Source organism: Perognathus longimembris, chromosome 22, assembly GCF_023159225.1.
Source record: "Perognathus longimembris pacificus isolate PPM17 chromosome 22, ASM2315922v1, whole genome shotgun sequence".
NCBI classification, from domain to species: Eukaryota; Metazoa; Chordata; class Mammalia; order Rodentia; family Heteromyidae; genus Perognathus; species Perognathus longimembris.
This window is the reverse complement of record NC_063182.1, coordinates 34,440,691-34,466,474: the sequence shown is the minus strand read 5'-3', so window position 1 is coordinate 34,466,474 and position 25,784 is coordinate 34,440,691. Positions and strand designations below refer to the sequence as shown.

General features: G+C 37.5%; 1 protein-coding gene across 6 annotated transcripts in view; it reads right to left on the bottom strand.

Annotated features, from left to right (window-relative positions):
- Positions 1 to 25,784, bottom strand: part of Fer (FER tyrosine kinase) — a 287,115-nt gene that overhangs the window by 197,724 nt on the left and 63,607 nt on the right. For all 6 annotated transcript variants that reach the window (XR_007208682.1, XR_007208683.1, XM_048331545.1 and 3 more), the window contains 2 exons: positions 24,551 to 24,673; positions 17,886 to 18,075 (listed from right to left, as the gene is read on the bottom strand). Coding sequence is in view for 4 of the 6 variants with exons in the window: in XM_048331545.1 (XP_048187502.1) it covers positions 17,886 to 18,075; positions 24,551 to 24,673 (313 nt within the window). In the remaining 2 variants the exon portion in view is untranslated. The remainder of the gene's footprint in view (positions 1 to 17,885; positions 18,076 to 24,550; positions 24,674 to 25,784) is intronic.

Sequence of the window (25,784 nt, the reverse complement as noted above, 5' to 3'; positions counted from 1 at the left end):
TCTTTTACAGCTATTCAATGCAAAATGGGGCTGAAGGCATAGCTCAAGTGGTAGAGCATCTGCCTAGCAAGGCCTAAGTTCAGTCCTCAAGACTATAAAAAGAAAGAACTGAACAGTATAAAATTTTTTGAAAAACTAATCAAATATACAAAAAGCAAAAAATATGATTAGGAAAATATCAAAGAAGGATTATAAAATAACCTAAGAAAATGAAGAACAAAATATTAGAGTTACTATTAGGCAGACTTAATATTAGACAGGAAAAAAGTAAGTGATAAACTCACTAGCTAGCTATGTGAGCCACTAATTCCTTTGGACTTCTGAAGCATTATTAAATCTAAAATTGTATAGTGAACAAGTTGATCTCAATGTACTCTCTATCCACTAAGTACATTTGAAAATAGGTAAATTAACCCAAAATCTATGCACACAGTAATGTTCCTTATGTTTATGAACAATATTTCCTAATGACCAACAAGACACTATCATTCAGAACAAGACAGCCAAGTATTCAACTTTATAGTATTGAGATAGAAATTCTAATGTTCTCCATCAACTCTCTTCCAAAAAAGAAAATGCAGTTATACAATCACTGCACATTCTTTCTTAGCACGTCCATTCTTTTTTTTTTTTTCTTTTTTTTTTGCCAGTCCTGGGCCTTGGACTCAGGGCCTGAGCACTGTCCCTGGCTTCTTCCCGCTCAAGGCTAGCACTCCGCCACTTGAGCCACAGCGCCGCTTCTGGCCGTTTTCTGTATATGTGGTGCTGGGGAATCGAACCTAGAACCTAGGGCCTCGTGTATCCGAGGCAGGCACTCTTGCCACTAGGCTATATCCCCAGCCCAGCACTTCCATTCTTATTTACAGAGTAGAATTTGTTTTTCCTAACATCCTAAAATACAGGGGAATCGCTTGAAGAATGCACTCAGTTGAGGTTAAGCTAATAAATAACATGTAAACACAACACTTTACTCACCCTGAAGACCAACCCTATTCTTCTTATTCAGAGAAATTACATGTTATATATTAAAACATTAAGGATTAGTGCAGCCCAGGTTACTAAATTAAGTCATAAGAACTCACTATAAAATTACCATTGAACAAGGCAGCTATGTACGGTAATGAAAAGCTTTATCAGTTACTCGCACTAATTACTTAATAACTATGTTCAAGAAAAAAATAGCTACTTTCTGATGGTTACAGAATTGAAAATAAGAAATTTAATTGAGCTCACAAAGTAGTAAAGATACTGAAAATTAGATGCCCAGAATCTTAAACCCCTGACAAATTTTAGCACTGTTTCTCTTCAAAACTGCACTTTTTGCCTTCCCATGGTCAGGCAAGTTGTTTTGTTCCTCTCAAATGTGAAAGGTAAGTGAAGGAACAAATGAAATAAAAATAAATACACAAAGAAGGCCTCCTTTGTATTTGTTTTAAATAGCTTGGCTTGGCAAGCCAGTGTTAATACTATTCAAAAACTTGCCTACTAGGAGAATACCAAGTCAATAAAAATTATTCTTCTCATCTGAAGAGTAGTGTAAACCAAACGATTTGCTGGACTCTAAAGCAATGTCTGGGCCAAGGCTAACATAGGCATAGTAGCCTCCCTTACCTGATCTCCCTCCCTTACCTCCTGAGGGAGGCTCAAGGTGGAACAGTACAGCACATTTTCTATAAGACTCCTAGTCAGAATCAGGTTCCTGCTGGCCCATACATTGGGAACATTTCCTTTTCTCCTCCACCTCAAATCTTAGTTACAGTTACAATGTATCCAAAGAAGACAATTTGTCCATAGTTCTTTCTGTCTGAGTCAAAAACAAACTAGAAGGGGTACAGAAAGGGATCTCCAATTTCATAGTAACACCCACCATGGGCTTGGAAGAATATCAGTCAGTTCTTCCTTAACAAAGACCCAGAAATGCTACAAATCAAAGAAAGGTTGGACAAATGGGACTGCATCAAACTGCAGAGCTTCTGCACCGCAAAGGACATAGCTCGCAAGATAAACAGAAAGCCCACAGACTGGGAGAAGATCTTTACCCGACATTCAACAGACAAAGGCCTCATATCTAAAATATATGCAGAACTAAAAAAATTACCTTCTTCCAAAACAAAACCACAAAGAACCAATAGCCCCCTCATCAAGTGGGCTAGAGACTTACAAAGAGACTTCTCTGATGAGGAAATGAGAATGGCCAAGAGACACATGAAAAAATGCTCTACATCACTGGCTATAAAAGAAATGCAAATCAAAACAACATTGAGATTCCATCTCACCCCAGTAAGAATGTCATATATCAAGAAAACTAATAATAACAATTGTTGGAGGGGATGTGGCCAAAAGGGAACCCTACTTCATTGTTGGTGGGAATGTAAACTGGTTCAGCCACTCTGGCAAGCAGTATGGAGATTCCTCAGAAGGCTAAATATAGCGCTCCCCTATGACCCAGCAGCCCCACTTTTGGGTATCTATCCAAAAGACCACAAACAAAATCACAGTAATGCCACCAGCACAACAATGTTCATCGCAGCACAATTTGTCATAGCGAGAATCTGGAACCAACCCAGATGCCCCTCAGTAGACGAATGGATCAGGAAAATGTGGTACATATACACAATGGAATTTTATGCCTCTATCAGAAAGAATGACATTGCCCCATTTGTAAGGAAATGGAAGGACTTGGAAAAAATTATACTAAGTGAAGTGAGCCAGACCCAAAGAAACATGTACTCTATGGTCTCCCTTATTGGGAATAATTAGTACAGGTTTAGGCAATTCATAACAGAGCATCACAAGGCCCAATAGCTATCTATACCCTTATGAACACATAAGATGATGCTAAGAGAAATGAACTCCATGTTGTGGAAACAATTGTTATATCACAGTTGTAACTACTTTCAACGTCCTATGTTTATCTGTAGCTTCTATTATTGATGATGTTCTTGTATCACCTTCCTGTGGTTGTACCTACACTATCGCTGTAATCTTATCTGAGTATATTGGAAACAGTGTTTATGGGTATTGGAAGTAGGAAATTCAAAGGGAATACCAAATTTGAGAGACACAGGGTAAAAAAAGAGAAACAACTACAAAAGCAATACTTGCAAAACTGTTTGGTGTAAGTAAACTGAACACCTCCCGGGGGGGGGGGGGGGGGCAGGGAAAGTGGGGGAGGAAGGGGGGTTTGAGGGACAAGGTAACAAACAGTACAAGAAATATATCCAATGCCTAACGTATGAAACTGTCGCCTCTATGTACATCAGTTTTATAATATAAACTTAAAAAAAAAACTAACAATAACAATTGTTGGAGGGGATGTGGCCAAAAGGGAACCCTACTTCATTGTTGGTGGGAATGTAAACTGGTTCAGCCACTCTGGCAAGCAGTATGGAGATTCCTCAGAAGGCTAAATATAGAACTCCCCTATGACCCAGCAGCCCCACTTTTGGGTATCTATTCAAAAGACCACAAACAAAATCATAGTAATGCCACCAGCACAACAATGTTCATCGCAGCACAATTTGTCATAGCGAGAATCTGGAACCAACCCAGATGCCCCTCAGTAGACGAATGGATCAGGAAAATGTGGTATATACACAATGGAATTTTATGCTTCTATCAGAAAGAATGACATTGCCCTATTTGTAAGGAAATGGAAGGACTTGGAAAAAGTTATACTAAGTGAAGTGAGCCAGACTCAAAGAAACATGGACTCTATGGTCTCCCTTATTGGGAATAATTAGTACAGGTTTAGGCAAGTCATAGCAGAGCATCACAAGGCCCAATAGCTATACCCTTATGAACACATAAGATAATGCTAAGTGAAATGAACTCCATGTTATGGAGACAATTGTTATATCACAGTTGTAACTACTTTCAACATCCCATGTGTATCTGTAGCTTCTATTATTGATGATGTTCTTGTATCACCTTCCTGTGGTTGTACCTACACTATCTCTGTAATCTTATCTGAGTATATTGGAAACCGTGTATACTGGTATTGGATGCAGAAAATTGAAAGGGAATACCAAATTTGAGAGACACAGGGTAAAAATAGACAAACAACTACAAAAGCAATACTTGCAAAACTGTTTGGTGTAAGTGAACTGAACACCTCCAGGGGGTGGGGAAGGGAAAGGGGGAGAACGGAGGGGGGTATGAGGGACAAGGTAACAAACAGTACAAGAAATGTATCCAATGCCTAACGTATGAAACTGTAACCTCTCTGCACATCAGTTTGATAATAAAAATTTGGAAAAAACAAACAAAGAATATCAGTCAGTTCTTAAATAAAGTAACTGATATTGCTTTATTATTGAATGTTGGCTTTTAGTTAAGTGAAGAGGAGGAACTATTCAGGAATTAAGTTAAAATCCACTATCAAAGAGTAAACTCTAATTGATCTTTGAATAGATCTCTAATGCAATTGATCTTTGGGGGAAAAAATTACATACTCAATTCCTACATTCACATGTACTAGATATTACAATGTCAATGTTTGTAGATGTGCATATATATGTCTCTATGTATATATACACATATAAATATATATACAATATATTATAAATCATATGTGTATAAAATGCATATACCTAAATAAATGTATGTATATTCACATATGGAATTTATTTGTCATTTCTGGGAATCAAACCAAAAGCCATACATTTGTAGGCCAGTGCTATACCACTGAGCTAAACCTCCACCTGGGACTGTGTTCATGAATTATTCTTGAGGTCACAACTGATCTTGAACTTCACACTTCAATAAACATTTATTTTACCCTACGCCTTTTGTTCTGACTTACTAAACCTCCTTTTCGGCCATACTAAAACTGATTTCCTATTCAAATGTTAACTTAACATTGAGGTTACAGTTTCATATGTTAGGCATTGGATACATTTCTTGTATTGTTTGTTACCTTGTCCCTCATACCCCCCTCCCTCCTCTCCTTTTCCCTTCCCCGCCCCCCCAGGTGTTCAGTTCACTTACACCAAACAGTTTTGCAAGTATTGCTTTTGTAGTTGTTTGTCTTTTTTTACCCTGTGTCTCTCAAATTTGGTATTCCCTTTCAATTTCCTACTTCCAATACCAGTATACATGGTTTCCAATATACTCAGATAAGATTACAGAGATAGTGTAGGTACAACCACAGGAAGGTGATACAAGAACATCATCAATAATAGAAGCTACAGATACACATGGGACGTTGAAAGTAGTTACAACTGTGATATAACAATTGTCTCCATAACATGGAGTTCATTTCACTTAGCATCATCTTATGTGTTCCTAAGGGTATAGCCATTGGGCCTTGTGATGCTCTGCTATGACTTGCCTAAACCTGTACTAATTATTCCCAATAAGGGAGACCACAGAGTCCATGTTTCTTTGGGTCTGGCTCACTTCACTTAGTATAACTTTTTCCAAGTCCTTCCATTTCCTTACAAATGGGACAATGTCATTCTTTCTGATAGAGGCATAAAATTCCATTGTGTATATACCACATTTTCCGGATCCATTCGTCTACTGAGGGGCATCTGGTTTGGTTCCAGATTCTCGCTATGACAAATTGTGCTGCGATGAACACTGTTGTGCTGGTGGCATTACTGTGATTTTGTTTGTGGTCTTTTGGATAGATACCCAAAAGTGGGGCTCCTTGCCAAAGTTTTATTCTAAGACCTATATATCCTATACACTATATACTATACCTTCACAGAAAAATATATTAAGAATTTATTATTTCTTTCACTAAAAATGTTCCCCTCCTCCCAGGAAAATATTTTATATGGATATTTTATGACATTATTTGTTACTGTGAATGCAATACCTTATTGAATATTCAAAAATATTTATTTACTGATCATCCTCCATGTCGGAAGCACTGCTCAATGCATAAAAAACAGTAAGTATAATGAATGCACCTGTCTTCTTGGAACCAATTAGTGGAGCAAGCAAGGACTATGGAGAAAGAAAACCAATAATAAAAACACAGATACCTAAACACAGAAATCTAAACAAATACCATAATTAAATAAGCTAATGTATACATGTTCATATTTAATGCATGGCAATGTTTAGAAGTAACCTAACATACAATGAATGTGAGCCAACAAAATTTTAATCATAGAAGTCATGGTAAAACCAATCCTAAAGCTACTCAAAATCAATGTTATGTAAAAAACTATAAAAGAACAATGAAGTAATAATGATAGTAGTAGGTAGAAAAGCAATACAGACTGATTATAAAAAGAGCAGTCAGAGAGATATGTAAAAAAAAAATGTATCATTTGACCTGAAATAATAAAAAGAAAGCTGTTAGTCATAGGAAGAACTGAGCAAGAGTACTGAGAGCAACAACGCCTGGAGATCGGAAGAGGCTTGGTGTGATCAAAAGACACAGGAGAATGGCTAGACTGTGATCCACGACGGGGGGAAGGCAGTCGTGGAAGGCGGGCATGTGGTGTAGACTTTCCTGCCCCAGCTGGCTTCAAACTGGGATCCTCAGATCTCAGCCTCCGGTGCAGCTAAGATGACAGACATGAGCCACTGGGTCCTGGCTAGACTTAGGATATCTTTTGGGGTAATACCAAGAAACGTGACTGATGGGATGAATGTGAGACTTGAGCAAAGAGTCAGCATGACGTGACTCCCAGGATTGGGCGTTGAAGGGGATAGGTAACTGCACAAGGAGACTGAGCTGCAGATTTAAAGGTTTTAACAAGTTAAAGGTAAGATCATTATCCCCAATAACATTACTAAATTAAATGATCAAGTTCTAAGTCAATCTTTATAAATTAAGTACTCATTATAAGTGCCTATTCACTAACGCTAAATATTGTACCTTACATATGGTACCAGACATAACAAAGGAATTTAAAATGAAGAATAAAGTATTATTTCGACATTAAGTGTTTCTATATAAACATTCAAGAATTATATTACAGAATAAAAACTTGTAGAAAGAATGAGAAAAATGGGAAAACTTGAAATATAAATTTCAACTCTCTACATATTTATCTAATTTCATTTTTAAAATGTAAGGTGACAGAATGACTTATTCTAGAAATTTCATTTTCTGACACTGAGCTCCACCTGCTGGTAATTTCTTACCTTTCAGTATTAATACTATTAAAGAAGTAAAGCTGATTGCCAGTGGCTCAGGCCTGCAAATCCTATCTCCTCAGGAGGCTGAGAACCAGAGGACTTAAATTTGAAGCCAACCAAGGCAGAGAAGTCCAAGAGACTCCATCTCCAACGTAATCCAAAATAATCCCAGGCTAAAGAGAGGCTCAAGTAGTATACCACTAGCCAAGCAAGCAAACCAAGGGAAATCAAGGGAGAAAGAGAGAGTAAAAGAAGAGAAAGGGAGCAAGAATGAAAACATTTTACAGTGGAAAGAAGTGGACAGAATAGTGAAAGAACAGAGAAGATACCATGATAACATTCCCTTTCTCTGTAGCTACCATTTGAGCTTAACTACATGCCAGGCACTATACTAAACATTTTGTTGGGTCCAAGACCAGAATTGAACTCAGGCACTTGTTGCTTCCATTCACTGGCTAGCACCCTACCAATTGAGCCTCCAGCCCAGTGCCAAACATTTTTGCAAACATTTCTCACTTAATGTTCAAAAGAACTGTCTAATTCAGACAAGGTTGCACACATCTGTAATCACAGCTTTTTGGGAGGCAGAAATCAGTAGGATCACAGTTCAACACCAGCCTCAGCTAAAGATTAATGAGTCCCTATATCAATACACCAAAGCAGGCAATACCTGTAACCCCAAGCTATGTGGAAGGTGAAGGTAGGATTGCCTTCTGAGGCTAGCCCAGAGCAAAAAAAAAAAAAACAAAAACAAAAAAAAAAACATGGAACCCAAACACAAAAATAAATAGAGGGTGAGAGAACACGCAAACCTAAAAGCGGTGTGTGGGCTGGGAACATTGTTCAAGTGGTAGAGAGCCTAGCAAATCTGAGACCATGAGTTCAAACATCAGCACCATCAACAACCATCACATTTATGCAGTTCCTAGGAGGTGACAATTTTTATTATTAAGAATCCAAGCTGGGAATGTGGTTTAGCAGTGGAGCGCTTGCCTAGCATTCGTGAAACCCTGGGTTTGATTCCTCAGCACCACATAAACAGAAAAACCCAGAAGTGGCGCTGTGGCTCAAGTGGCAGAGTGCTAGCCTTGAGCAAAAAGAAGCCAGGGACAGTGCTCAGACCCTGAGTTCAAGCCCCAGGACTGGCAAAAATCAAATCTCAGAGAGATTTTGTAAGTTTCCCTTAAGGTTATATGATAGTAAGTAGCATAGAGGATTTGAACTGAGTGGCCTCTCACTACAGATGTGCTGTAAACAAGCAAGCAGCCAAGCAACAAGCTGGGATAAAATAGAAACTTTACTATCAGAATTTTTTTCTTCATTTTCATTGTGTTTTATCTATCTATCTATCTGCCTACCTATCTATCTATCTACCTAACTACCTATCTATCTATTTTTTTATTTCTGCATTACAACTTAGAGCCTTGTATTTGCCAGGAGGGCATTGTGCCACCTGGGACACATATGCAGCCCCTTTTGCTTTGGTTATTATTATTATTAATTTTTTTTATTTTTATTTTTGGCCAGTCCTGGGCCTTGGGCTCAGGGCCTGGGCACCTTCCCTGGCTTCTTCCCGCTCAAGGCTAGCACTCTACCACCTGAGCCACAGTGCCCCTTCTGGCCATTTTCCATATATGTGGTGCTAGGGAATCGAACCAAGAGCTTCATGTGTAGGAGGCAAGTACTCTTGCCACTAGGCCATATTCCCAGCCCCTGCTTTGGTTATTTTTGAATTCGTGTTTCCTGTGTTTGTCCAGGGCCAACTGTACCGTGATTCTCCTAGTTATATTCCCTCACATCTGGGATGACAGATGTGCACCACCACACCTGGCTTTTTCTTCTGAGATAGGGTCTCAATTTACTTTTTTTTTTTTTTCAGTCAAGACTGATGTGAAACCATAGTCCTCCAAATCTCCCCCTCTGAAGCAGCTGAAATACAGGTATTAGCCAGTGAAATTGGCTTGTGTCAGAAAATTTTGACTTTGAAGAAGCACTATGATTGTGATCCAATTTCTTAATCTCTGACTCAGATTTTCCAATCGGAATGGGAACACTTCAAGAAGAGAGTAATAAAACTATGCTATACATCTACCATACTGTATTGTATAGCATACACGTAACAATAACTCAGGGTCAGCTCTTTAGATTTAGTAACATTTCTTAAATAATACTGACACCACCTAATACATAAAGCTTTGTGCACGTTAACTGATTCTCAAAACAAATATCTACAGGGTAAATTTAAAATTTTAGTTGGATTAAATACCAAATCTTAGTTGCAATAAATACCAATTAATTCTCTTCAGAAAAACCCTTCCTCCAAAATGAAATGTTACACACAGCAACAAAATGTTCATCGTGCTTTTTTGATCTTTGAGATTCACATAACAAGACTAATAGCACATAAGGCCACATAGAAATAATGAGATATCAACAGGGAAACATAAGGTGAGGATGGTAAGTAAATTTTCCCTTCAATAACCAGTAACATTTGTATCCTAACACGATATAAAATTTTTTAAACAGGATTATATTTCCACAACATAAAATTGCTATTACATAAAAATTATTTTATTGCTTTTATTCCCAACACGTTTTGAAGAAAATATAGGCCTTCATCTTTTTTTAATCACCTAAAAAACTGAGTAATACATGCATCTAATCTTTCAGACCTATCCTCAAAGATGTATGGACAATATGCAATTATCCATTGACATTCAAAGTTCAGCTAAGAGAAATGGTAATTTTCTTAATGTTTTTGTTTTTGGAACAGGGTCTTGCCAAGGTGTCTAGTCTGGCCTTGAACTCACAGTCCTCCCGGATGGGTGGGAGTACAGCCAAGTCCTAACCATACTTGACTTAAAAAATAGGTTTTTACAAACATGATCCGCTCATCCATTATTCTAAATGTAGACTGTACTTTTCAATTAAATTAATTTATAGAAAGCTACATTCTTATGGCCCCCACTTCCACTGAAGGAACTAGAGCCTACGAGAGTTGATCTCATGACGATCCTTCGTGTGGTACCTCCAGTGGCCCTGACAAAGGCCCTCTCACCACAAAAGTCAGTACTGCAGCTACCGGAAGATAAAATTCTCCCAGCTAAACACCAAGAAAAGCTTTGCTTTCCCTACGGTGTGATATGCTTTCTTTCATCAAGACTGCTACATGACTGTATCTCCCTTTCCAGGAAGCCTAGAGATTAAATAGTAGTTCTAGAGTAGTAACTATGTACAGTTACTAACAATATCACCATGCAGGCCAGGGACGTAGCTCAGTGACAGTAGCACTTGCCTAGCATATGTAAGAGCATGGCAGGGAGGGAGGGAGGGAGGGAGGGAGGGAGGGAGGGAGGGAGGGAGGGAGGGAGGGAGGGAGATAAATAGACAGACAGACTGCCCACCTGAGTTGTCTTTTCCTTTCACCCTTTTCTTTCTTTTCATTTCTTTCTTTCTTTCTTAACTCCTTTCTTTCTTCTTCTTTCTTTCTTTCTTTCTTTCTTTCTTTCTTTCTTTCTTTCTTTTTCTTTGATGATTCTGATGATTTGAACTCAGGGCCTCACACTTTCTAGGCAGGTGCTTTACCTCCAATGCTTTTTGCACTGGTTACTTTAGATAGGGCCTCCCTATTGATACCTGGCATCACCGCTAGACTGCAATCCTATTTTACACTTTCTATAATAGCTGGGGTAACAGGCATGTACCACCACTCAACTCCTTTAACTGAAATTAAGTCTCATGAATTTTTTGTCTAGGCAGACCTTGAACTGTGTGATACTCCTAATCTCAGCCTCCTAAGTAGCTAGGTGGGAATCTTAAGGCTCCTTTCTTCAATGCTGATATCCTGTTACCTACATTTTTCCTTGTACTAATTTTATATAATATACTCATAAATTTTATTGTGATTTAGCTACCATGAATCGGCTGATGAATAAGGAATGAATGAAGCCAAGTATGTGACATAACAAATACTAAATCATTACAAAAGCCATGCAATGTGAGGCTTACATAATCCCAGACATGTAAGTCATCTCCACAGACAATTTAAAACAAAACCCTGCTTACCTAAAGCTATCAACATGCTACTCCCACCTTCAGACCTTTCCTAAAAATGACAAAGCTGAAGTCCAGGACCCCAGCAATTTCACACCTCCCACACATCAGCTAACAGACTCATGGAAATCAGAAAGATACCACAACATTGCCTGGTATCCTAATTCCAAAATCACACCATATGGGTGCTCAGCACATATTCAACAGGAAGTGGGAAGGCTCTGAAGTAGAAAGGAAGTAGAAATAAGGCAACATCCCCTCAAATCACCCAAGAAGCCTATCAGGAATCGTGATGGTTAAATTAAGCTTTCATATTCCAATGGGACACAATAGACCAGCATTTTTTCATAGCATGGCTAGTCCATGCTTATTTTATTTCCAGCTACTAAATATGCTTGAAGTACTTGCACTAATTACTCCATCATCTTAAAGCGTGGTACATCTTTCAAAATAGAAACCTTGTGGTTTAATTCCACAGCACAACTTGAAAATTGTAATGAGCAACCATTAAATTAAAATGAGTTCTATAAATTGTATGCTGTGAACGAATTCTAAAAAGTACATAGTTATGAATATCTGTTGGTAGATTAAATGGCTAGTGAAACATAAGAATCAAGTGGAGCTGTGACTCACTAGCAACCTTGAGCCCTCTGTGAAAACACTCCTAACATTCCCATTATTGCTGTATTGCCTCCCATAGAATTTACCACGATCTGACACACTATATGTTTAACTGGATTTGTTGTTATTGTTGTTGTTGTTTTTTTGGGGGGTTGGACAGTCTTGCGGCTTGAACTGAGGACCTGGGCTTAAAATTAACATGTATTTTAGGTATGGAAAGAAAGAAAACGTAGATGTGATGTACAGAGGGGTTACAGTTACCTAAGTCAGGTAATGAGTGCATTTCTTTTTGAACAGCTTCACCCCTTCCCTCACTCTCTCCCACTTTTTCCCTCCCTTCCTCACCCACAAGGTGTGATTTTCAACATGGTATCCAGTGAGGATCACGGCTGCATTTGTTCACCCTTTGTCCCGCCCTTTCTGTGCCCCCTTTAGCCTCCTAAAGACAGATAAACTAACAAACAGATGAAGAAAACAAAAACTAGTATTTCATACGATTATATGCACATAACTATTGAGCTTTTATGATCCTCTCAATGCTAGGAGAGGGTTTTTGGTAAAAGACTGAGCTCAGAATGTTCCTCTCTTCTTTCTCCATTTCTCTCTCCCTATCATAGCTTTCTCCATCTCTCCCTTTGCATCACACTCTCCCTCTCTCTTCGTTTTCTCCCCTTTCTCACTCTTGTGTTGCCTCTCCATTTCTCACTCTCTCTCTTCTTTTCCTTGCCATCTTCTCTTTCCTTTCCAACTTCCACTATGATTTGACACTGAGAAAGTCCTTGTGGATCCCTTAACCCTGGATTTCTCAGGACCCAGAATTACAAGAAATAAGTTTCTGTCCATCAAAGAAAAAAAAAGAAAATGTACCTCATGATGAAAACAACTAAAACTCTAATGACACGGACTATATTAGGCTTTGAATGGTTTCAGTCCATTTCAACATAAAACTGAAACATCAGACACTACTGTAAAATGGATTAAAACTGAGTCATAATGGCAATTTTTAACAAATTGGCTATTTTGGTTGGCTGAAAATGTTACAAACATTACAAAACAGGACATTTACTGCTAGTGCTGTTCAACTATGCAAAATTAATTCAATATCAGAAGAGATAAATACATGTTATGTGCTAGTCCAGAAAACTTAAACAAAATGTGCAATTTCACAAACATCAGAATAAAGGCAATTATCTAACAGAATAGCTAAACAGTTTAAATGTAATAACTCATTATATCGTACCACCAATTCTAGATGTATTTGACATCTAAAGGAGATTCTTTTATTAAAAATTATTATACTTGATCTAAAGTACATGTTATTATGAAATAAAACAACATAGAGTGGAAATTGAATTCTAGAGTGAAAAAGAAAATAGAATTCTGGAGTGGAAAGATGTCCAGTTCCTCAATTCTTGTCTTATATTCTTACAATATTAGATGGCTAAGAAACAAACTTGAAGAAAAGTAGTTATACTGTGAGAGAGTAAAAGAGAGTATGACGTCCAAAAAGAAATGTACTCATTACCTGACTTATTAATCAGTAACATACCTTTTATAACAATAAAAATTTTTTAAAAAACCATTACAAACAAGAAGTTAAAAAAATCACTTATACAGACGTACATATGGATAAATTTTTTTAAAATCAAGCCAGGTATCAGTGGGTCACTCCTGTAGTCCTAGCTATTTAGAAGGCTAAGATCCAGAGAATGGCAGTGTGAAGCCAGTGTAGGTAGAAAAGATATTCCATATTTTTTTTAAAAAACTGCAAAAATCTAGGTTGGAGGCCTGGGTGAAATGGTAGAACACCAGCAGAGCAAGCAAGCCAAGCCATTGCAAGGACCTGAGCTAAAATCTCAGTACTAGAGAAAAAAGTAAACTCAGCAGCTGTTATTTCGTCAGGGTTTAGAAAATTTCCAACGGAGGCCAACAGCATTCGCTCTCCTAACTTGCCTCTGAACTGAAATATTATATAAAATACTCCTTACATTTATAAAAACTTAAAACGTAACTCAAAAATGCCTTCAGAATCATCAGCATATTGAATCCAGCATTATAATCACAAGTCCGTGAGAAGGGATTTCCCTTCTAATCAGCACCCCATAGTGCATGTCACCTGGTCTCTTCAGAAAGCTTCTGAAAAGGGGTTAGGATAATACATACAGTGACTGCATTGATGAAATACTTCCTCTCGTGGACATCTGATAGTAAAGTCCTAGAAAATTCCTGTAGTCAGTACCACTTTTTATTTTTGTTTACCTCAACACACTGAATTCTGAATTTCATGCATTCTTATAATACTTTTTTTAACGACTAACAACTAGTGGAACCTATATAATGGGAAATATAATTTAATTGATCACATCAGTATGATAAAACTCTTAGACTAGTACTACAGCCAGCTCAGCAGAATAAATATTACTAGCACAATTAGAAATGGCTTCCATAAGTTATCACACTGTTCTTTCCCTTTTAAAATAATAATGGCTTCTGAATGCACTGAAGACATGTATTAGTGCTCATTTCTTCTAACAGAGTACTTCCAAAGTTCAAATTAAATTATTCTCCTACAGTACTATACATATAATCAGATTTTATATATTGATGATCAGGATTCCAAGAATAATTTACCCTTGTAGAAAAGTATGTTAGCAGACCACATAACTATACTTTTGAAGGAACTAAAGAGTATAACTAAAACAGACCATCATCTTCTATCACCTGGATCATCAATCCAAGTCTCAGTTTTCTATCTGTGATCCCTTTCAAAATGTTCTCAACAAAATTACCGTAGTGATCCACTTAAGTCCTAAGTTATACCATGCCATTCCACTGTTACAATCCTCAAACCAACAGCTCCTGGCTTTACTCAAAGAAAAACCATGATCTATAAAGTATAATTCTTCATTGTGTCTCTAATGTACAACTTGCTTTGACTTCCACTCAGGCCTCAGTGCGGGACCCTGAGCAGTCCAGACCTGGCTCTGACAGAGTCTGCAATGGATGACCCCGCTGGCTGCAAAGCTCTGCCCAGAAAACCAATGGTTTGCTAGCTCCCTGCTTGAAGTGTCATGTTCACATGACATCTTCTCAGTGTTGCTTACCTTGACTGACATTTAAAATTATGTCCCAACTTCTAACACACTAAACCTTTAATCCATTTCCTTAACATTTTTATTCCTTCAACCTTTTTTGCTTCCAACATAATACAATGATACTTATTAAATACCACTCAGCACGCTATAAATAACCCCTAAGAGAGACAATTTATGCATTTATTCACTGATGTATCTCACTGAAATGTGCTTGGCACATAGTAGGTATTCATAAATACTACTGAATGAATAATTATAAAGCACTTAACATAGACTTATTATGTAATACCTAATAACAATTTTCTCTGTATTTCAACAATAATTATAGGAAAAAGGAAATATTATAAAAATAATCATCCTGACTGAGATGATTATATTATAATTTACCTAAGCACTTATTTCAGAATTTCATAAACTAATGAAAGGACTCAGTCATGGTATTGTAGAGCCTAAATACACAATGCTCAGCTAAAGATACATGTGAAAGTGAAACACCTTAGATGTTTATAGGATACAAATAAATAGCCAAGGGCACAGTTCTTTAAAATAGTCTTCCACAGCCAGGCACTTGGTGGCTCACACCTATAATATTAGCTAATCAGGAGGCTGAGATTCAAGCGTGACAGTTTGAAGCCAGCCTGAGCAGGAAAGCCCATGAAACTCTTATCTCCAATAAACTACTTAAAAAAAAAAAAGCCAAAAGTGGTGGTGTGGTTCAAGTGGTAGAGCAGTAGCCTTGAACAAAAGAAGCTCAGGGACAGCACCCAAGTTCAAGCCCCATGACCAGCAAAAAAAAAAAAGCATACATACACACACACACACACACACACACACACACACACACACACACACACACACACATTACTAAAGAGTCCACATTTAGGGCAACACTGCTGTTAACAAAGATCTTAGGCAATAGTTCATTTTCTCTCTTATTACTAAACATTTAGGTCACACATTTTAATTTTCCACAATATACTTTGAACTCTTCCAATTTTCATATTCACCTACACTTCTTTTGTTGAAGTTTCAGCATTTACAAAGAGGAAATAACAATAAGAGCTGCTTGTGTTAATTCTAGGTTTTTTTCATTATAATGCTTAAATTGTCATTTAGCAGCGAAAGAAGTGACATTTTCCTAAGAGAAATGTACTCATTAACTGACTTTGGAAATGATAACCACTCAATATATCACCTTTTTATAACAATTAAAAATAGTTTCTAAAAAAATATCATCTAAGGGAAAAATCATTTAAGCTTTAATATCTTAATTGTTTTTAAGTAAACTAAAAAGTATTACTTGAAAATACTGGCATGTGCCACAACCTAACTGACGATGGTGAAAAAGGATTAAGTGCTGAGTGCTGTGTATGCGCGCTCTCTCTCTCTCTCTCTCTCTCTCTATATATATATATATAATATAATAAAAAATGTATTATAGATCATTGAGATGTGATTGAGATAGTGGGATTCCGTGTCTGACTTATAAAACATTAATACATATAGCATTCTAAAACATTTTTTTTTTTTTTTGCCAGTCCTGGGGCTTGGACTCAGGGCCTGAGCACCGTCCCTGGCTTCTTTTTTGCTCAAGGCTAGCACTCTGCCACTTGAACCACAGCGCCACTTCTGGCTGTTTTCTATATAAGTGGTGCCGAGGAATTGAACCCAGGGCTTCATGTATATGAGGCAAGCACTTTTGCCACTAGGTTATATTCCCAGCCCCCCACATTTTCTGAAAAATTGTTTATTCCATTTGTTTGGTAAGAAGGCATTTCTTCAATAATACTAAAGGCTGAATTAAAAATGATCTCAAATTCTTTATAAAATAAGAACATACTATTAAATTTCAAATGAGAAAACTATGTATTTCTTCATAATAATCCATAGCACCTAACAACTTGAACCAATCTTTTATTCCATCATGATAATACCAACATGAATCATGTCCACACATGATTATTTAAAATAAACTATCAAATGTTAACCAATGTGCCACTAAGTCAAGCCATTACCTAATTGCAACACCACATAAAGATAACATACTATTATAAAGCATACTCAGAATCAAATATTTAAGGTATTCGAAAGCCAAGTTAAAAAGAAAAAAAACTTAAATGCTTCTCCAAAGACTGTATATACCAAATAACTATAAGAAAACACAAAGCAAGAAAAAGAATCCAACAGGACCCTTCATATTGATTTGGGAGCCCTATAGATAGAATGGTACTACAGAGCAAGGAGCTACCAAATTAATTCAAATAAACATGCATATTATTGTGGTTCACAATTAATAACAAGAAAAATATTAACCACAACATTTTAAATACTTCATATCTTTTCTAAAGTTATACTACCAAATATGGTCCTTATTTCAATGGATATATAAGAATCTAACAATCATATTATTTACAAACACATAAACTACAAATTACCAAAATGCTAACTATAAATGTGTTAACTAGAATTGTTCTATCTGTGGAGTATAAACAGGTACCTGGGGAGTGGGGGTGAAAAAACAATATGTACATTAGGATTTTCAGCCTACTAAATTGGTGAAGTTGAATGAATTAAGGGTCGTTTTTATGAGCAAACAGTCATTTTTTAAACTAAACCAATATTGTATATGGTACAAGCAATAAACACACCACCAGTCTGAGGTAAAATTGTACTGCTCTTAATAATAACTTTCTCCTTATTTCTTACTTCCATCTTAAGAATAACACCCTACCTTCCTGCTGTCTCTCCCAGGAATAAAAATAATTGCATTCTTTCTTTTCACAATTCTGAAAGCAAGAGAAGAACTTTATTCCTCTGAATCTACAGATGGTTCCTGAAGTACTCTCCAGGTGACCTGAAGTGACTGACAAGTCTATTATTCTGCATTTACACAAAAGTTTAATAAATCTGCATATGAACAAGAGTAATAAGTTGTTATAGCAAGCCAGACTTAATTTTTATGTTCAGTTATTACCTAGATATGATTCTTCCAAGTTTCTCAGCAGATTAGCTTACCATAGATGTAACTGATCGTGCATCTTCTTCATAATTTATTACAGGAGGGGGCTCTTTCCCATCATTTTCTTGTACTTTTTGCTCTAGTAATTCTTTCTGTGCTGTAAACTTTGCCTCAGTGCATTTTAGCTGCTGGACTGATTGTTTCAGTTCTTCAAGTGTCTGTTTTTGGCTCAGCAGAAGGACAATGCTAGAAGAGAATGAATTAAGTATAATTTATTTTAACTTCTTGACAAGAACCAATAATAAGGAGGCTGAGATCTGAAGACCTGAGGTTCACAGCCAGCCCAGAAAGAAAAGATGCCATCCCCAAAATAACTGGCAAAAAGATTGAATGGAGGCATGTCTCAAGTGGTAGCATGACAGCTGGTCAGGAAAGTTGAGTGAATGCATGGCTTTGAGTTCAAACCCTGGTAGCAGAAAACAGAGGAAGGAAAGGAGAAAAGAAGGCATAGAGGGAAGGAGGGAGTGAGTGAGTGAGGGAGGGAGGGAGGGAGGGAGGGAGGGAGGGAGGGAGGGAATAAATATATGTATATAATTACTTCAACCTCTTTAAAAATGTATTAATGGAAAATATAGTCTTTGCCTTTGTTTCTTTCATTTTGCCCTTTATAGGAATCTTTCAGAATCCTAAAAAAATTTTAAAAATGAAATGGATTTTAAATGACAATTTGTATTCAAAGTTAGCATTAACAAAGTAGAAGCATTTCAAATACATTATGATCTGTGGCATTCATTTTATTTCGCACATAAACCGTCTACCTCATAGAGTACAGAAACTTAGGTCCAAAAGTCGAAAGCCTAAAATGAAGGAAAATGATAGAATCAGAATCTTAAGTTGACTTCAAATCTCAAAGGTAAAATGGTTAGGGCTAGATTTGTGCCTAAGCTATAATAAACCAAATTAAGGTGGCAGCCTAGGGATCAAGCTGTGTGTAGATGTTAAGGCATGTGTGCTTGGAGTCAGACAAAGACTGAAGGCTGAGTGTAACTGAGGGAGTGAACATTAAATTAGTTGAAAAATAGGTCTGATATTATCAACCTAAGAGCAATAAATTCCCCTCATCCCTCAATAGAAAATTCAAACGAATTTACTCTCCTTGTGTATGGTACAATAACAGGTAACAGAAAAAAAAAATCCAAAGTGGTCTTGGCAAACACCCCATATGTAAAGTGTATTAAGATCTCGAACTGTGCCAGATACTGCGTAAAGTTATTACTCACATAAGAAGCTATCATTATAAGGTAGGGAACATGTCAAAACTGTACAGTTAGTCAGAAAATGTCATCTTCTAAAATTCAAACATATTTAAAGGTACAGAAATTAACTTGTATAAGTATTTACAGGCAGACATAACCCCTGGTAAGAGAAATTATTTATAATCAAAGTGGTGACACATGCCTTGAGAACTGAGTTCCAGGTTAACTGAGACAACTACACCCTCGTGACTACTATAAGAAAGGCTACAATATTATAATGAGTTCAACATGACCGAGAGAACAATGAAGTTTGGAGAAATAGGACTTAAGAACGTGGGTAAACCTAGAAATATCCATAGGACTGATAATTCTAAATAGCAAACTTAAATGTGATAATTGTTACAATAATCATTATCATGTTATAGTTTATTTAAATCTCCACTAATTTCTTTTTCATAAAGCACTTGCTTTTTTATACCAAAGTGAGTTTGATTTTTCAGGAAATACTTTTCAGACAAAGTTGATTTTTAAGACAACCATTCTGGTAAACAAAAATATGTAAGTAACAAGTTCTAAAGAACACATTTATTGTGTACTTTAAGCTTCCTGAGGTTTTCTTCATTTTCCTAACCATTGAGCCAAAAAATAAAATAAAAGCCAAAATCACAATAACAACAATAGTAAAAGAAAATTCAAAATACATAAAATGATAAAAACACATTTTTGCAAACAGTATCTGGAAAATTGGTGAAAGTAAATAGTTTCCAAATTATGCCCAAATCACCTTGAAAATAATATTCTAAATGCATTACCATTAGTAGCCTTTAATAAATACTAATGGGAAATGCAAACACAAAATTAAAGGAATTAAAAATAAGCTATGCGAAACTGAGATATGCAGTGATCAATACGGCATAATAATTGCAAAAGAGCAAATGTTAACTGAAGAGCTAAATGTAATCAAAAGAGAGCCTCGACACATGGAAATAAATAGTACCCAGTTTCCTCTATCTTAAACCTATGACAAACTGAAAAATGGCCATCAAAAGATGAGCATATCCTTATTCCCAGAACCAACTGGATAAGTTACCATTAGTGGCAAAGAATGCTTGAAGATATGATGAAGCTAAAGATGTTAAAACGGGGAGACAGTCCTGGATTACCTCGTTGAGCCCAATGGAATCCTAAGCATTGTGGTAAAAGGAAAGCAGGACGGACCATGTCACAGAAGGTGCTATGACAACCAAAACTGTCGTGAAAGGGCGATGTGATGTGTGGTCAGGAGCAACAGAAGGAAAAAGCCTTCGAAGCTGGAAATTGGGAGGAAGCCTCAAGAAGAAAGCAGCTCTAGTAATACTTGGAATTTGGTTCCCTAAGATTAACTCAGACTGTTTACATGCAGAACTGTAAGTGAATAAATTTTCACTGTTTTATACTACTACTGTGTGGTCGTAGAAAGGGGAAATTAGCCCTAGCAGAAATAATAAACGTTTAGGTTCGTGAAAAAGATAGGATTAAGCCAGGCAGGCTGGCACATGTCTAGGATCCCAGCAACTCGGGAGTCACAAGCAGGAAGATCATGAATTTGAGGTAAAGGAGCTGGAAATGGAAATATGGCTCAAGTGGTAGAGTATTTGTCTAGCAAATAAAAAGCCCTGGATTCAGTCCCCAATATGAGAGAAGGCAGGGGAGAAAGGAAGGAAAACAAAGAGGGACTGAGAGATAAAGGGAAGGAGGGAAAGGGGGAATGGCAAAAGGGACAAAGGAGACACAACACCAATAAATATTGTGTTATGCTAAACAAAATAAGTGAAACAGAGAAAGGCAACTTCTGCAAAATTGCCATTTTTTTTTCCTCCTAAAAACTTGCATTTGGAGCCAGGCACACTGGCTTATGTCTGTATCCCAGCTCCTCACGAGATACAGGCCCCTAGTTCAGGGTCCACAAACCAGGCCACACTAAAGCCACAGCACAATCATGTTCACTGCATCATTGTTTGCTTACCGTAGCAAAGATATGGAATCAACCCAAATGCCCCTCAGTGGACAAATGGATCAAGAAAATGTGGTATATACATACACGGTGGAATTCTGTTTCCATCAGAAAAAAAAAATAGCATTGCCCCTTTCATAAGGGAATGGAAAGACTTGGAAAAAAGTATACTAAGTGAAGTAAGCCAAAGAAACATACGCTGCATGGTTTCTCTCATTTATAATTATTAGAATGTGCCTATAAATCTACAAATAAATCCAATGAATATAAAAAAATAATTACACCTGGATATAACTAATTAAACAGCAATCTAAACATTCACACTGAGAGAACTAAGGAGGATATTTTTAGCAGAGGACTGCAAGGGCTCAATAGCTATGTGTATAAAATCATATAAAATTATGCTTACCAAAAAGAACTCAAAGAAATGGAAGTAGAGGGTTTTTTTATTATATTGTTTGTGGTTTTTTTCTTTGATTCTTTTTTCTTTGGTTTATTCTCTTCTGTCTCTGCTTTTGATTCTGTACCTTTTGTCTTGTATGTAAGTTTATCTGGTTTGGGGAGGGGAATGGAGAGGGAAAGCACAGAAATGGTGGGACAAAGGGTGAACCAATTCAACAGTGAAACTATGTTGGAAATGAACTATTCAACTTTGGGAGGTACATAGTTTGGAGGGGAAAAACTGGAAGAAAATGAGGGAGGTGGTAACACTGTTCAAAAGGAAATATACTGGGCTGGGGATATGGCCTAGTGGCAAGAGTGCTTGCCTCATATACATGAGGCCCTGGGTTCGATTCCCCAGCACCACATATACAGAAAATGGCCAGAAGTGGCACTGTGGCTCAAGTGGCAGAGTGCTAGCCTTGAGCAAGAAGAAGCCAGGGACAGTGCTCAGGCCCTGAGTCCAAGCCCCAGGACTGGCCAAAAAAAAAAAAGGAAATATACTCATTACCTGACTTAGGTAAATGTAACCCCTCTGCACTTCACCTTTACAATAATTAAAAAAAACAAACAAACACATAAGCATGTGGTGCACACCTATAGTCCTAGCTACTCAGGATGCAAAGGTAGAATCCAGCCCAGACAAAATTAGCATGGCGTCCTTTTAGTTTGAAAAACAGAGTAAAAAATCAAAAAGGACTTGGGTGCAGCACATATGGTAGAGCACCTATCTCGCAAGCACAGGGGACCTGAATTCACTTCGCGGAACTGAGGGAGTGGGGACAGTTAAGGTCATAAAGAGAACAGAGGGATGCTCACTAGGAGTGGGAGGTGAGGAAAAGGAAGTGTATGAACTCGCGGATGTGAGGAGGGTCAGGGAACATAATGTCAGCCTGATAACACAGTTCACCTTACTCAGTTGTTTACTTAAAATTTCCTTAAATGTTCTCACCATAAAGCCAAGCAAACTTCGTGGTTCTCTTTTAATTATTAAATTTTTTTCTTTATTGTCAAAGTGTGGTACAGAGGGGTTACAGATTCATATGTAAGGCAGTTGGTACATTTCTTGTTACTTGTTACCTCCTCCCTCATTTTCCCCCACCTCCCCCCAAGAGTTGTGCAGTTGATTTATACGAAATGGTTTTGTAAGTATTGCTTTTGGAATGTTTTTTTTGTCCTCTGTCTCTCAATTTTGATATTCCCGCTCCCTTCCCCAATGGAAACAGGAGTTATACCACTGTTGTAATGATTATCAACATGCCATGTGAAACCGTACCTTTTGTATTTTTTTTTTTTTTTTTGGTTTTTTATTGTCTGTTGTCGGGGATGGCTATACCTTTAAGACCTGGGACTGCTGGCTGTTAGCCACGCCTACCTTCTCCCTGGGTCTGGACCCTCCCCTGGAAGAGGGAGCCGAACCAGCCCCCACCTTGTCTGCGAGCACATGTCTTGTAATGGCACCGGGTACCGGTCCTGGGGGGACTGTGGTCTCCATCCCTGCGGGAAGTTCCGTGACATCACCGTGATGGACAGTTCATTAGCCAATCATTAATACCCAGTTAAGTCCCTCCTCTTCCTGCCGCCATTACTGTTATATAAGCCCCTCCCCTGAATAAAACTTTGAGAAGTCGATAGTCCATCAGATGGCTCCCCCGAAATCTCTGTGTCCAGTGTCTGCTCTTAAACGTAAGGGGGGCTTGGGAAGGGGGTTTCGACGGCCCTACTCCATCTCAGCTTAGTCTCAACTGGGATACGCTCTGCCCTCCTGCCGGAGGGAGTAGCGCGCAGAGCCGAGTGTCCCCCCAGAATTTATGTAGTCCGACAGTCTGTTTGATTAATTTGTTTAGTTTTGTTTCTCTTGTATTCCCTTCCCGAGGCAGTACCCCCACTACCACTGTATCTCATCCAAATACCATGGATACTGTTTATACTTTGTTTTAAAAGGGGGGAGGTACCTTAATGGCCCTCAATGGACAAATGGATGAGGAAAATAGGGTATATGGGATAGGGTACTCCTCCATCAAAAAGAATGATATTGAACCATTTGTGAGGAAATGGAAAGACCTGGAAAAAATTATATTAAGTGAAGCAAGTCAGAACCAGAAAACATAGGCTGCATAGAGTTCCCTCATTTGATTTGTGGTACCTAGAATGTGCCTATAAACCTACAAGTAAACACACTGGATGGGAAAAGGCAAAAAATACACTGGGACATAATAAATTATACAGGTCTCTAGACACTGACACAGTGAGATCACATGAGGATATTCTTAGGAGGATCATAAAGGCTCAACAGCTATGGGCATAGAATCATATAAAATGTAAAACATTTTTTTCTTTGTTGCTGTTTTTGTTTTCTATACCCTTCATCTTGTTTTGTCTTCTATGTTTTGGGGAGGGCAAGGGGAGACACAAAGAATAGGACACTGTAAACAAATGCAACAGTGATACCAGACACTATGCTGAAAATAAATTATACAACTTGTGTGTGGAAACAGAATAAAAAAAAAAAAAAAAAAACAGGGAGAGCGCAAGGAAAAGGTTAACATTGTTCAAAAAGAAATGTACTAATTACCTGAGTTATGTAATTGTATCTCTAAACATTACCATTACAATAAATACACATATATACACAAAATATACACATGTATATAAATATATGTGTGTATGTGTGTGTGTGTGTGTGTGTGTGAGTGTGTTATTTTTGTTTTTGCAGTCCTTGGCCTTGAACTCAGGGCCTCAGCACTGTCCCTGGCTTCTCTTTGCTCAAGGTTAGCACTCTACCACTTGAGCCACAGCGCCACTTTCGGCTTTTTCTATATATATGTGGTGCTGAGGAATTAAATCCAGGGCTTCATGTATATGAGGCAAGCACTCTACCTACCACTAGGCCATATTCCCAGCCCCTATGTTTTTTTTAAAGAAACTAAAAATGGAATGTTCAGGAACCTGAACATCATGTAACTTAAGTATTTCTGTAAAATCACATCCATTAAACTTTATTCCTTCAAATTGTTTTTCTTTTACTCACTCAGACTTTTTTTCACAGGTCTTAGAAGACTCTTCAATCCTCTTCTCTAGCTCCAGGAAAGCTTCTTCCTTGTTTAAAAGCAGCTGCTGTGTCTGCATAAGTTCTTCTTCTAACGTTTTCACCCTGGAAAGGAATGTTTCAACATTATCAATTACCATGTTAAATATGTCAACTGCTTTACACAAATGGAAAGAGCATTCATATATCTAAGGTTGCAATGTCCAAACTAATAGTAAACTTAGAATTTAATTAAAATGAGGGTAACTGATTGCATTAGTCATATTTCAAGTGCTTAAGGAGAAACATGTGACTAGTGGCTACCTAACTGGTCAGCACAGAAAATAGTATTTTCAATATTCAAAGTAAGTACACATGAGCAGTGTTGGTCTACAGCCTTATAATTACAGTGTAGCTATAGAAAGACTACTGGTATTTTTCCACTTCCCCATGGGTTAGCAAGCAAAGGTACAGAAGCAAAATAGCTGTTAGGGGCATAATGGTCATAATTTTATTCTCTACGCACTTCACCACTGGGCTATATATTAAGAAAGACTCAGATGGCTCAGACACTGAGAAAAAAATATACAATGAGCCTCCTAAACATAGATTGACCCATGCTGAGAGTATGTTGGAATCAATTATAGCCCTATTGTCACAGCTTCATCCAGAACAACAAACTCCTTTAAAGGTAGATACTGGTGAGCTCCCACCGACAGTCCTGTACAGCCTTATAATTACAAGAGAGTGGTCCATGTTATAATCCTTGATACTCAGGAGGCTGAGAACTGAGGATCTCAGTTCGAAGTCAGCCCAGGCAGGAAAGTTCATGAGATCCTCCAATTAACTAAAAAAAAAAAAGCTATGGGGAAGAGCAAGTGGTAAGGTGCTAGCTATAACAAAAAAGCTCAGGGACAGCACCTAGGCCCTGAGTTTAAGCCTCAGGACAGGCACAAAAAGGAGAGAGAAATTGAAACAAAGTAGGAAGAAGAGAGAAGTCAAGTAAACTGTGGTCTATCTGATACTAAAAGGAGGATGCAGAAAAAAGATGGTATTTGCTGTTTTTACAAAAACATATGCTGGCATTCTAAATTTGCAAATTGTTATCTGAAAATCAGGGCAAATTCTTAAACTCACTGATGTTTTTTTTCCTCATTTGGAATTTTGGTACAGTAATATCTGCCTCACCATTGTGGGGAGGATAACATGAACTAACATATGACATATATATATTATA